We start from the raw sequence: 14,261 nt of genomic DNA on the forward strand, positions 1-14,261 counted from the left end.
TTTTTCTCAGTTAAATTATGCATCCCACCCCTGATGACTGGCAAGAAGCCAAGAAACGCGTCGGGTTCGCAAACTAAGGATGCCCTATCAAGCCTAAATCATATCCCTGACATTTATCAATTTTTTATCGAGTTTTCTCATTTCATGCAATTTTGTGATTTTGATTGGCGATTTTAATTCATGTATTTCTGTTATGAATTGCATATATGTATGTCCATTGATTTGTTTTACACTACTGAGTCTTCAATGATTGTTACTGCTAAATATGCTTATATATCAATTCATGCGACTATGTCTGTATCTATACTACTTTATTGGTACTGTATGCATCAAAATCATGGACTTGACTATAAATTAAATCCAATCATTTTACCTACTCACATGTATTCATTATTATTATACTTTCAATTGACATGCTTCATTTAAAGTCCCACTTGCCCCTCTCTTTTTCTTTTATATATGAACCCGGGATGGAAGCATGCCATTGATATCTAGTTATGCGACTGGTCACTTTCTTTTGTCTATAAAAATACGTAGTTGTCACATTGGTGTTGTGGCAGGCATCCAGACCGAAGCACCACCCGTGGGTACAGGTCAAAAATTAGGTGGAGGGACCCAACCTTAACTACTCGGAGGGCTCCTGGGTCATGTAGAGATTCTCCTCAAAAATCTGCCAGAGGAGGAATAATGGAGCCAAATTTACCACAGCTTGGTGTGCTTCTCCCACAAGTCCTTATCTCTGGCCTGCATCTCCTCCAAGAGCATGGTGTCATTGAGAATATCAACCCACCTACGAAGAGTGGGGGTGGTATCGGTCTTCCAAAATTTAGTGATGAGTTAGCAAGCTAGTTTTTTGGGACTTGAATATGACTACATTTCCACCATATATGCAGGCATGTTTCTGTCATTCCGTGACAGCAACAGTGTGTATTGGGAATATCCTATTAATGGAGGCTGGGTTCCTATACCAACGGAAAAGTAATTTGTCATTTTTTCTCCTGAGCAAAGCTGGAGACCAAAGATTTATGTGTGAATGTGAAGGAGGTGTGCCAGTCACCTAGGGGAATCTCTGTCTCTAGGTCCCTGGACCAGAGACGCGTTTAGGCAGGTAAGATATTTATAGATATGCGTTATTTAACCACTTCAGCTCCGGAAGGTTTTACCCCCTTCATGACCAGACCATTTTTTTGCTATTCAGCACTGCGCTACTTTAACTGACAATTGCGCTGTCATGAAATCCTGCACCCAAACTAAATTTGTATCATTTTATTTTCACACAAATTGAGCTTTCTTTTGGTGGCAATTGATCACCTCTGGGTTTTTTTAGTATATAAACGAACAAAGACCAACAATTTTTCTTAATAAATTCAGGGCAAAATGTACTCTGCTACATGTCTTTGTTAAAAAAAAAATAATCCCAATAAGTGTACATTGATTGGTTTACGTGAACGTTATAGCATCTAGAAACCATAGGACATATTCTGGAATTTTTTATTTACTTTTTTTTTAAACTAGTAACGGTGGCGATCAGCGACTTTTATAATGGGACAGCGATGTTTGGCGGGAAATCTGACGCTGGGGGGAACACGCTATCTGCCACTAACATCACCAGTGCCATTACTACAGTGATCAGTGCTAATAATATGTACTCTCGCTGTACTAATGACACTGGGGAGGAAGGGGTTAACATTTGGGGCAATCAAGGGGTTAAATATGTGCCTAACACAATTTTTTTGTGTGCTGCTTTTACTGGGGATCTGGTTGTTTTAATTCCCCGCTTAGCAGAGAATGAAAAACCAACGAAATCCCCTGTCACTGAACACAGCTCTGTGTTGTTTACATTCACAGAGCTGTGTTCAGGGAAGATACGAGCCGATCATCGGGTGCAGGAGGTCCACCATTAGCTAGGACCGGGCGATCAGCACGTGCTGTGACGAATCACAGCACAGCCAGGCTGGCGGGCATGTGCCCCCTACCCAGAGAAGCAGAATCGTGTGTGTATATACATGATTTTGTGCAGCCGGCCCGCGCTGTAGTGGTAAAGCCACAGTGCACGGTCGACAAGTGGTTAAATCTTAGGCTTTCTTGCCTAAGGTATCTGTTTGCAAGACTGGAGGCCGCTATGCCTTGTAGTCCGTTGGCCAATGGTCTTGTCTCTGCTCTGCTGTAGTTCATTACAGCGAGCGGGGACAGAATTCTGTCCCCGCTCGCTGTAGTGGGCGGACCTGGGAATCTGGGACTACCGGTCTAAACCACCCAGTGATGCAGCATAATAAGAATGACAGCCCAAGGACTCCTGGCCTGAGGTCATGGCAGGCGGGACAGCCTGGGAATCTCCTCTGCTCTCTCAGGTCAGTGTAAGCACGCCCCTCCTCAAAGTCGCATGCTTTCAGTGAACCCGCCCACATTCACTACATTTTCCTTTTGTTTGATGGGAACTGTGGTTTCTAAACTCTGTAGAGTGAGGCAGGATCTGATGTGAACCAACAGAGGCTGTTTTTTTACAACTATAGAATCATTGTTTTAGTATTTTTGATTCACGGTTATTTACCGCATTTATCAGCGCCACTTATTTCGTCCTATTTTCATTTATTGTTCTAGGTTTGATTTCTGATATCTCACATTTTTTACAAAAGTAAAAAACTAAAGTATTTTTATTGGCGCAGTGGTGGTAGAGGATATTAGGGGCGGTTATATATATTCCTATACCAACAGATCATTGTCAGGTGTACTTGTATGTGGATTTCCGTTGGTACCCCAGAGTTCTTCTTTAAAAAAATCAGTAGACCTTTTGGTGTACTGATTATGTTTTTTGTTTTTTTTATACTAAGGAGCCTGCAAAGCAATTGCACCCTCGCTGGGGCAAATTGGATCATGCTTTGAGGGTTTTTTTTGCCTTTTTCTGGATCAATTATAAGTATAGGATTGTGTATATGAATGTTTTCTCTGTGTGTGTTTTTTTTCTATTGGTTGAACTGAACGATTGGACTTGTGCCTTTTTTTCAGACAATGTAATGTGACCCCTTATATTTTCTTTCTTTAGGTTTCCAGGCCAGACTAAGTCACCTGCATGCAATGCAAGCGAGAAACCTTCGGAAGTCCTCAATAAACCCAAGCCCTCTGGTATGTGTATGTTTTCAACCTTTTTTCTTTATTGTATTGCCATGTTTCATTCCCTTTGATGTATCTGTGATGTCCATCTGACCTGTTGTTGCCCATAATATTGAAAAGACTGGTCAGTTCTTGTATGTGGGTTGCACACTCCTGTCTGCCACCTTCCTTCAGTCCTGCTGCTTCAAAAATAAGATTTCTGGATGGCAGAGAGGTACTATGCACTTAGATTATTGGTTGTCTGCACAGTACAAGATTGCCTGGGCACAAGTTATATGTGAGTTCCACTTTGCGGGATATTAAAAGAGGTTCCATGAATCAGTTTGTAGTGTCTAACATGCTCTGATTATAAATCGCTGTTTATTAAAATCGTGCACGGGAATATCATTTTGATTTTAAAGCGGAAGTTCAGTCATTTTTTTTCAACTTTCCATCTATTAAATCTTCTGCCCTTGTTGTTTTAACTTTGGATAGTAAAACATTTTTTTTCTGCCAGTAAATACCTTATACAGCCCACTTTCTGTTTGGTAAAAAGCCTAGGCTTATGACATCATGCACAGCCAATGAGAGCTGCATAGCTGGAGGTGTGTCTGTGTAAATCCAGGAAGAGAACAGGCAGCAGCTTCAGCTGCCCACAGTTAAAATGGTTGCTGCCAGACTCAGTGGAGGGAGATTTCTGCAGCATATTTGGCAAGTACAGAATCGCAGTATATATTAAATAATATGCAAAGTGGTTGCAGGGAAGCTTCAGAATGGCAAAGTTGTTTTTATTACAAATTAGGTGAGCAGACTGCAGTTCCTCTTTAATAATAAGTATATGTCAGTCTTTGTATTGGCAGATGTACATCAAAAATGAAAAGCTGACAGCTTCGGAGCTTTATGCATAGGAAGTGGGACTGAGCAGCGTGCCAAGGCTCCAGTTGTACTCGTTCATACAACAGGTGTGATTGTGTGTGCGTTTTTGTGCAGTTTTGCACGATTATGCGTGTCCCGTTTGAACAGTCTATTCATTTCAGTGGGCTGCCCTATGCGCAAAAAAGAAGTGCCTGACCTTTCTTTTTTTTTTAAAGTGGTTGTAAAGGCTGAAGGTATTTTACCTTCATGCATTCTATGCATGAAGGTAAAAAAACTTTCAGTGTGGAGCTCCCCCCTCCGCCCCCCTAATACTTACCTAAGTCCGATCTCGATCCAGCGATATGCATAAGACCCGAGGCTCTGCTGGGTCTCTTCCTCCTGATTGACTGAGATGCAGCAGAAAGGGCTATTGGCTCCCGCTGCTGTCAATTACAGCCAGTGAGGTGGGAACGGGGTGCGGGGCTGAGACTTGCTCTATGTGTATTATGGACGCAGAGAGCCGGCTCAGGGGCGAGCACGCACGACCATAGCGAGGCCTGTTCTGAGTGGAACCTGTCATATTAAACCTCTGTATGGTCTTGGCCACCGTGCTGCAGCTCAGTTTCAGGGTGTTCTTATAGTTAGGCCATCCTTATGTAGAGCAACAATTTTGTTTTCAGATCTTCAGAATTCTTTGCCATGAGGTGCCATGTTGAACTTCCAGTGACCAGTATGAGAGAGTGAGAGCGATAACACCAAATTTAATACACCTGCTCCCAATCACACCTGAGACCTTGTAACGCTAACGAGTCACATGACACCAGGGAGGGAAAATTACTAATTGAGTCCAAATTGGACATTTTTACTTAGGGGTGTACTCACTTTTGTTGCCAGCGGTTTAGACATTAATGGCTGTGTATTGAGTTATTTTGAGGGAACAGAAAATTTACACTGTTATACAAACTGTACACTCACTACTTTACATTGTAGCAAAGTGTAATTTCTTCAGTTGTCACATGAAAAGATATAATAAAATAAAATATTTACAAAAATGTTAGGGGTGTACTCACTTTTGTGAGATACTGTGTGTGTGTGTGTGTGTGTGTGTGTGTATGTATGTGTATGTATATATATATATATATATATATATATATATATATATATATATATATTCACAACAAGTGCTAAAAAGGGGTGTGACCACATATGAACACTCTGCGCACTGCTATACATCCTTTCTATAACATTTTGCATAAAAACAGGGATTTTTAGTTCACACACATTGCAGTGCATGTTTAAGCTGGCCAAAGTAAATCCCTCTCTGGCCAGTCCCTCCTCTAATCTAATCATTCACCATACCCTATAAAACATGTCTTTGGGTGTGGGAGGAAACCGGAGTGCCTGGCAGAAAGCCCCCTCAGGCACAGGGAGAACATGCAAACTCCATGCAGGTAATATCCTGGTTGGAATAAGAAACCAAGGACCCAGTGCTGCAAGGCATGAGTGCTAACCACTATACCACTGTGCTGCCCATATTTAATGAGTACTTAACTTACACACCAAACTTACACCCCTAACTAACTATCTATCTATGGAAACAGATGGCTTGGTCCGCGGTGATGATGATCATCTGTGCACAATTCAGCAGCTCTATCTGTGGGGAGAGAAAAAACGTGTATTAAGGGTTTCATAAAAGAAATATAGTTAACCAGCAAAAAAAAAAAAATCTAAATAATTCTACCAGCTAACAAAGCAATCACCGTCAGCCAACAATGGTCAAGGCGGGTTGTTTTGTGAGAAAAGAGTGACTGATAAAAGAGACAAATCGGAATCAGCCAGGTAACCCTCTGCCGGAACAGTGGACAGGTTTTTTTGCCTCCATCTTCTGATTCAGCCGCAGCAGCTAATGAATCACCCAATAAAATATTTTTTGTTTTGTTTTCCATAAAGCAGGGAAAGCTTAGAACCTCTGTTAGGTTTTATCGCTTCCTGGGAAACTAATGGGTTCTACTCATGTCCTTCTCGTTGACACCAGGAGCTTCACTCATACCTCAACCATTTACTAACAATTGAGGTATCAAATATCAGTGAATTAGCCCTGTAAGAGCTATATAGCCTTTGGCATCTGAGCAGACAATCCAAATCAGTTGGTGGACATGATTCTGAGCAAATACAAAGCTAATGTTCATTTTGTAAATTCCAAAACTTCCTTCACAGAGCAGAAGGCATTTTTTTATCTAATTCACCAATTTATTAATAGATTTTATCCATCGAATCGCTCTGTAACAAGGATCTGCATTATAGCAAACCTCATAGATTACATTTACTATAACGGGATCCGGTGTCAATAGACTCTATTCACAAAGTGATCACACAAGGATAAGGATCCCTATTTTCCAATAAGTGATCATTTTGTTAGTTGGAAAGAAAAATATTGTAATGGGGGAAATCTATCCTTCTATCAATTATGGCTTACCTGTTGCTGCTGAAATTGTTCACTTATCCATCTCTGGTGGGTGAATGAATTCGTAAAGTTAGTGCTTCACAATTAAAGTCCATCCTAACTGGTGGCTGTAGAAATGATAATAGTCCAGGGATGATAACGGCCATCCGTCCATAACTTGGTACATCAAACGCGGACTGTAGGTGAGAGAAGAAAAGTTAGAATTTTCAAAAGGTTTCTTAACCACTTCCCGCCCGCCCACCGTCATATGACGTCCTGGGCTTTGAGCGGGTATATCTGAATGATAGTTACCTGTAGTTACAGACATCATTCAGATATTGCCGGTTTCAGCCGGCGGATCTCTACACCATAGGAACGATCATAGCGGCCGTTCTGCCGCTTGATCGTTCTTACGGGAGGGGAGGCGAGAGGGGACTCCCCCCCACCCCCTCCCGCAGCCCTCCGTTGCTTGTTCCGACTCACCGTTATGATCGGTGAGGCAGAGAGCGGATCTGCCGGTGCCGGATGTAGATCATAGAGATTTCTGGCGGACCAGATGGTCGCTGGAGTCTCTATGATCATTACAGGCCGGGCACGATGTTATGACGTCACGCCCGGCCTCTCCATTCAAAAAAACGGCGCCGCTTCGGCTGGGAAGCGGTGATCGTTTTATTTTTTATTTTTTTTATTTCAGGCTTCCCAGCCTAGTGGTGAGATGTGGTGTCTTATTGACCCCATATCTCACTATTAAGAGGACCTGTCATGTCATATTCCTATTACAAGGGATGTTTACATTCCTTGTAATAGGAATAAAAGTGATCATTTTTTTTTTTTTTCAAAAAAGTATCAAAATAAAAAATGAAAATATAATTAACAATAAAAATTTTTTTTTTTAAAGCACCGCTGTCCCCGTGTGCTTGCACGCAGAAGCGAACGCATACGTAAGTCCCGCCCACATATGAAAACGGTGTTCAAATCATACATGTGAGGTATCGCCTTGAACGTTGGAGCGAGAGCAATCATTTTGTCCCTAGACCTCCTTTGTAACTCAAAACATGTAACCAGTAAAAAAATTTAAAGCGTCGCCTATGGGGATTTTTAAGTACCGAACATTGGCGCCATTCCACGAGCGTGTGCAATTTTGAAGCGTGACATGTTAGGTATCTATTTACTCAGCATAACTTAATCTTTCACAATATGCAAAAACATTGGGCTAACTTTACTGTTTTGTTTTTTTTTTAAACACAAAACTGTTTTTTCCCCAAAAAAAACGCGTTCGAAAAATTCCTGCACAAATACCGTGTGAGATAAAAAGTTGCAACCACCGCCATTGTATTCTCTAGGGTCTTTGCTAAAAAAAAAATATGTAATGTTTGGGGGTTCTATGTAATTTTCTAGCAAAAAAATGATGATTTTTACATGTAGGAGAGAAATGTCAGAATTGGCCTGGTAGGAAAGTGGTTAAATATGCCAAATATTTTAAAAAACAATCACTTGTACTCAGGAATAGTAAAAGTGATAGAAAAGAATAACACATGTAGGACACTTACCCATATATGATACGTGACCCTTTGCCGGCAGAGTGGACATGTTCTGCTCTGCTCCATCTACCTGGTGATGCCGTCATTGTGGAATTGGTGGGAACAGGATAGTCTAGAGGATTCGTCTTCCTTTTCCATTTCCAGCAAACAGACGCTGCAATCAGGCAGCTCATCACTGTGCTGGTTACAAGGAGGTGGAGTCTTGGCACTTCCCGCTTCTTCCTGGTTCCGGTTGACTGTAGAGTCGTTTTTGTCAGGATTCTGATCTCTTCTGGAACACTGCGGCAGTTCTTCAGGCTAACGAGCCCAAATTAAACTTTTTGATTCTTGGATATGATGTATGGGAGAATCTTGGCCTGCAAAAACAATGATGTTTAGAAAATTGGAGATGCTTCCCTCCTGTCTAATGCTAAAGACACATTCCAAATGCTATTTCTTTACTTTTAACCTTTTTTTCATTTGTATAAAGTCACAGTGGTGACCTTAGGGCATTGTCCTCAGTAGCAGGAGAATGTCCAGGCAGAATGTCCTTCTATTACTATCTGGATGTTATTAAATATATTTCGTATCCTATATGGAGAATACACCCCCCCTCTGCAACTGCTGCTACAGATGTTTAGAGCACGGAACTCCTGGGCAGGACAAACACAGGACAATTTTCTGCAATTCTATCCTAATTTTCCTAATAAATATGATCACCAGCAGATGATATACTCATTTGTATATCTATATAGAGGATGCATTGATCCCCATGTGTGTGGCGTTTTATTGCTTCCTGGGGAACCAGTAGAGAGATTTCTACTCACTCCTCTTCACTTAGATATCACTTTCGTGTGCACTGGCCCTTTAAGAGCTGCATGTTGTCTGGCAGTTAAGCAGACAGTTCAAATAAAGCAGCAGACATGATTCTTATGCCCGGTACACACTGCAAGTTTTTTTCATTTTTTTTTTTTTTTTTTTCATTCAACCCAGCAGGTTGAATAAAAAAAAAAATAAGACCTCACAGAGTGCTGTACCAGTACAAGCGACATTGGTGTGGTGAGCTCTACTCTGCTATTGTATTCTGCTTGGCAGAATACACTGATCAGCTGATTGGCTGTGAGGGCTATTAAATGCTGGTTTTCCAGAATGTCCCTTGGGCAAAAGCCAGTCTAACGATCTGTAGGACAGACCACTGTACCCACTGACCGAATGTTGGCCAGTTCCTGCTGAATGATTACAAAGCTATTCTTCATTTTGTAGCTGACCCAAGCTTCCTCCACTCAGCAGAAGGCTTTTTTCTGCTAACCCAACAAAAATTGTATTCATATATTACCTGGCAGTCCTTGTATAGTTGGCTCTCTGTTGTCAAAGCCAATGGAAAACGAGGGCCGACTGACCCAGAGTCCATTAAAGTCATGGTTCCATAGTTCGATATGAGAAGTAGATGCTGTATGTGAATGAAGAGAAATTACATTTATTAAGAGTTTCCCAAAGGTAAAATTCTGAATCAACTAAATATGTTTATATCATTTTTCTCCAGCTAATAAAAACAATCACCTTTAAAATCTAGGAGAAAAAAACAGTTGTAAGACACTTGTCTTCATATACCAAGGGGCCATTTCCTGGCAGACGGGACAAGTGGAATCCCTCTCCTCTGTCCATCTCCAGAAGCAACACTCATAAAACTGCTGGGAGCAGGCTAGTCTGATGGTTTCTGCTCCCTCTTCCAATTGCTGTTGGCAAATTCTACAAGTAGGATGCTCCTCCTCTGCTGATCATGAAGATGGGGGCTCTCTGGATGCCCCCCGGATCTGGGTGGTTCCGATTGACCTCTGGACGCCTGAATCCCGTTGGAACGTCAGGGTCCTGATGTCTCTGGCGCAGCTGATCTTCAGACAAATTATGAAAAAATCTTGCGAGCCACAGATGGATTATACCAATTATAGATAAGCTGCAAACACTAATCACGTTTCATTTCGTGTGTATGCAAAAAATATATATAAATAATTGTGTCTGCGCTAAAAACTAAAAATAAAAAATATATAAAAAATGTGCTGAATAAAGAACAACAATATTGTAAAACCTAAAAATTCCAGTGCAAAACAAATATGTATAGTAAACAATGTTAAATGCAATCCTTTTGTGAAAATATGCTCAAAAGTGCAACATGCAAAAAGGAAAACAATATATACATATAACTATGAATATAAAATCCAAGTGCTGGTTGTGTAGCGATCAAGTGTCCACATCAAAATAAAAATCAGCTCATAGATGGCAAAACTTAAAGTGCAAATATATAGTGTCCATAAAAATCAAAATGTTGGACACTAACTTTTATGGACACTATATATTTGCACTTTAAGTTTTGCCATCTATGAGCTGATTTTTATTTTGATGTGGACACTTGATCGCTACACAACCAGCACTTGGATTTTATATTCATAGTTATATGTATATATTGTTTTCCTTTTTGCATGTTGCACTTTTGAGCATATTTTCACAAAAGGATTGCATTCAACATTGTTTACTATACGTATTTGTTTTGCACTGGCATTTTTAGGTTTTACAATATTGTTGTTCTTTATTCAGCACATTTTTTATATATTTTTTATTCTTAGTTTTTAACGCAGACACAATTATTTATATATATTTTTTGCAGCTGATCTTCATGGTCGATGACTGAGTTCTGTTTCTCTGGGTGATGTTGTGATTGTGACGTCTCCAGTGAAACTGTTTTCAGTCTCTCTGTCCCGCGGTGGGGATCTTGATCTTATCCTTTCAGTTATTGAAGAATTTTTCCCTGCAATAACAGTAAACAAAATAATAACAATTAAAAGACAAATTCCAAATATTATTTCTTTAAATTTCATATTTTTCTCAGAAGTTGATTTTTTTTTTTTTTTTACATAAATATTAAATCAGAACAATGACTTTGGGAGATTGTCCTCAGCACCAGAATGTCCCTCTATTGCATTCGCCATAATATACATTAGAGAATATTTATCAATCCTGTTGCAAGGTAAAGCAGTGCTAAACAGGAACATTGAGATGCATCGAGAAGGAGATTTATTACAAGGTTACAGCCTGAGTCCTAAACTCCTCCTTTTGGCTGCACTTGTGACTGCAGTAATCCTGACCCTGATCACATCTTCATTCCGTGTCTGTTTTTAGTGAAAATCTGTCTTATCTTCAGTAATCTATCCGTGAACTTTGCAAACTGTTTCACTTGGCTGCCCAGGAATATAGTCGCACAAGTCAGTAAACCAGTCGCAGAGACTTTGCTGAAAGATATGTAGCCTGATTTGTGACTAATTGTGTTCGTAATTTACTTGATAAATGTCCCCCAATATATTTAATATCCAAAAACAGGGATTAAACACCCCCCTGTAACTGCTGCCATAGAAGTGTGAAGGGAGGAGCTCCAGTGTAGGGACTCTCCTGCAGAATCCCTAATGTAGGACACACATGTGCCAATTTTCTATAATTCTAACCAGATTTCTATCACAAATATGTTCGCCAGTAAAATATATAATATGAAGCTCTATCTACAGTATATGAGAGGTATGTTAGGAGGATGTGTTTATCTGTATTGTTAGCAGAGGTTCCTCAAGACCTAAACGTTATTTCAAGGCTTCCTCGGGGGAAAAAATGTTGAGAAGAGCCAATCTAAAACATTAAAGCGGGGGTTCACCCACACCGCCAAAAAAAAAAAAATATTAAAAGCCAGCAGCTACAAATACTGCAGGTGCTGACTTTTAATACATGCCCACTCACCTGTCCCAGGGTCCAGCGATGTCGGCAGGGGACGCCGAGAACCCACTCGGTTCTCGGCAGCTGCCGCCGCCATCCTAGGTGAGGGAATCAGGAAGTGAAGCGTTGCGGCTTCACTTCCCGGTTCCCTACTGCGCATGCGCGAGTCGCGCTGCGCGTCCCTAGTGGTCCCCGCTCTCTCCTGGGAGCTGTGTGTTCCCAGCAGACAGCGCGGTCGGGACGGGAAGAGGCATAGACTTCCATGGGAGTCTATGCCGGAAGTGGGTGCAAATACCTGTCTTAGACAGGTATCTGCACCCCCCTCCCCCCTGAAAGGTGCCAAATGTGACACCGGAGGGGGGGAGGGTTCTGAAAAGCAGAAGTTCCATTTTTGTGTGGAACTCCGCTTTAAGTGATTTATTATATCACCTGTGTGATTGCTCTGTAATAAGGACCTGTATAATATCTTATATGAAAGAGTACATCCATAATATGTGGCTCCATTAGCCATAGGCTCAGTTCACAAAGCTAACACACCAGGATGTTTTCCTAGGATTGGCAGTTATTTTCTGCTGAGCCATCCAGTGAGATTTGAAAATAAAAACCGTTACATGTCTAAAAATAGAAAGTCTAAAAATAGATCGCCTTCTCCTTGTGTTAAAGCCGAGCGAAATGATCCTCTGAAGAAATCCATTCTTCCTACTAGTTTTACAGATATAAACTCTTTTATTTCCTAAAAATTAGATCTGATTGGAAACTCATTACCGACTTTCTCTTTGATGAGAATACCGTATTTATCGGCGTATAACACGCACCGGCGTATAACACGCACCCCAATTTAGGAGGGAATTTTAAGGAAAAAAAAACTTTTAGGAGGGAAGTTGAAGGGAAAAAAACTTACATTTAAATGCCCATCATTGCAGCCTTGTCAGTGCAGCCTTCCTATTGCAGCCTTCCCCAGTGCAGCCTTCCCCAGTGCAGCCTTCCCCAGTGCAGCCTTCCCCAGTGCAGCCTTCCCCAGTGCAGCCTTCCCCAGTGCAGCCTTCCCCAGTGCAGCCTTCCCCAGTGCAGCCTTCCCCAGTGCAGCCTTCCCCAGTGCAGCCTTCCCCAGTGCAGCCTTGTCAGTGCAGCCTTCCCCAGTGCAGCCTTCCCCAGTGCAGCCTTGTCAGTGCAGCCTTCCTATTGCAGCCTTCCCCAGTGCAGCCTTGTCAGTGCAGCCTTCCTATTGCAGCCTTCCCCAGTGCAGCCTTGTCAGTGCAGCCTTCCCCAGTGCAGCCTTGTCAGTGTAGCCTTCCCCAGTGCAGCCTTGTCAGTGCAGCCTTCCCCAGTGCAGCCTTGCCCCAGTGATCCCTGCCATTCTGGGCTTCAAAATCGCCGACCGCGATTTGAAAATGGCGCCGCCGGCGCCGAAATACACAGAGCCGGTCCTCGGCTCTTCCCAGCGGCTCTCGTTCACTTTCGGCTCCACTCGTAGTCCCGAGCGGAGCTATCCGAACTTAGCCGGTTCGGATAGCTCCGCTCGGGACTACGAGTGGAGCCGAAAGTGAACGAGAGCCGCCGGGAAGAGCCGAGGACCGGCTCTGTGTATTTCGGCGCCGGCGGCGCCATTTTCAAATCGCGGTCGGCGATTTTGAAAATGTGACAGCTCGGGATCGCAGGGGATCGGCGTATAACACGCACCTGCGATTTCCCCCTGATTTTAAGGGGAAAAAAGTGCGTGTTATACGCCGATAAATACGGTAATTATTTTCATTTTGGGAATCATCAAATCTAAAAACTACTATTAGAAAATGAATTAAAAGTACATTTTGATAAGTGAAAATAATAATATTAAAATGGGTCACATGACTTGCCATATGGAAATGGGTATCTCATCTTTTCTGATGGCCTTTCATGGTTGTTGAATCATAAATATCGTCTATTTTCTCTTGACATCTTGGTAATATTAGATGTCTGTGTCAATGGACACAGCAGTGAGACATGGGAGCGCATCGGCACGAGTGCCCCAAGTGAGATTGGCTCTCCAACAAGGCACTTGAGAAGAGGAGGAGCCAGGAGCACCGCTGAGGGACCCCAGAAGAGGAGGATCAGGGCCACTCTGTGCAAAACCAACTGCACAGAGGAGGTAAGTATGACATTTGTTTTTTTTTTTTTTTTTTGCTTTTAAACCACAAATCTGTACATATCCTTTAAGTGTTTATTAAGCTTTGAAACCAAAGGTGTCCATATAATAAAGGGTAACAGTAACTTGACTCCATTTCATAACTGGGCGATCATCGGGCTGTTTGCGGGGTTTAGCTGATACAGTGCATATACAGTGCCTTGAAATTTTCCACTTTTTATCATGTTACAACCAAAAACATAAATGTATTTTATTGGGATTTTATGTGATAGCCCAACACAAAGTGGCACATAATTGTGAAGTGGAAGGAAAATGATAAATGGTTTTCCACATTTTTTACAAATAAATGTGAAAAGTGTGGCGTGCATTTGTATTCAGCCCCCCTGAGTCAATACTTTGTAGAATCACCTTTCACAGCAATTACAGCTGCAAGTCTTTTTGGGGATGTCTCTACCAGCTTTGCACATCTAGAGAGTGA

The 14,261-nt window shown here is 41.8% G+C and overlaps 1 protein-coding gene across 1 annotated transcript in view; it reads left to right on the forward strand.

Annotated features, from left to right (window-relative positions):
• Nucleotides 1–14,261, forward strand: part of GPATCH2 (G-patch domain containing 2) — a 265,802-nt gene that overhangs the window by 40,293 nt on the left and 211,248 nt on the right. Inside the window, exon 5 of the mRNA XM_073628372.1 lies at nt 3,044–3,123. Within this exon, the coding sequence (XP_073484473.1) occupies nt 3,044–3,123 (80 nt within the window). The remainder of the gene's footprint in view (nt 1–3,043; nt 3,124–14,261) is intronic.

Source organism: Aquarana catesbeiana, linkage group LG04 (assembly GCF_042186555.1).
Source record: "Aquarana catesbeiana isolate 2022-GZ linkage group LG04, ASM4218655v1, whole genome shotgun sequence".
Taxonomy (NCBI): Eukaryota; Metazoa; Chordata; class Amphibia; order Anura; family Ranidae; genus Aquarana; species Aquarana catesbeiana.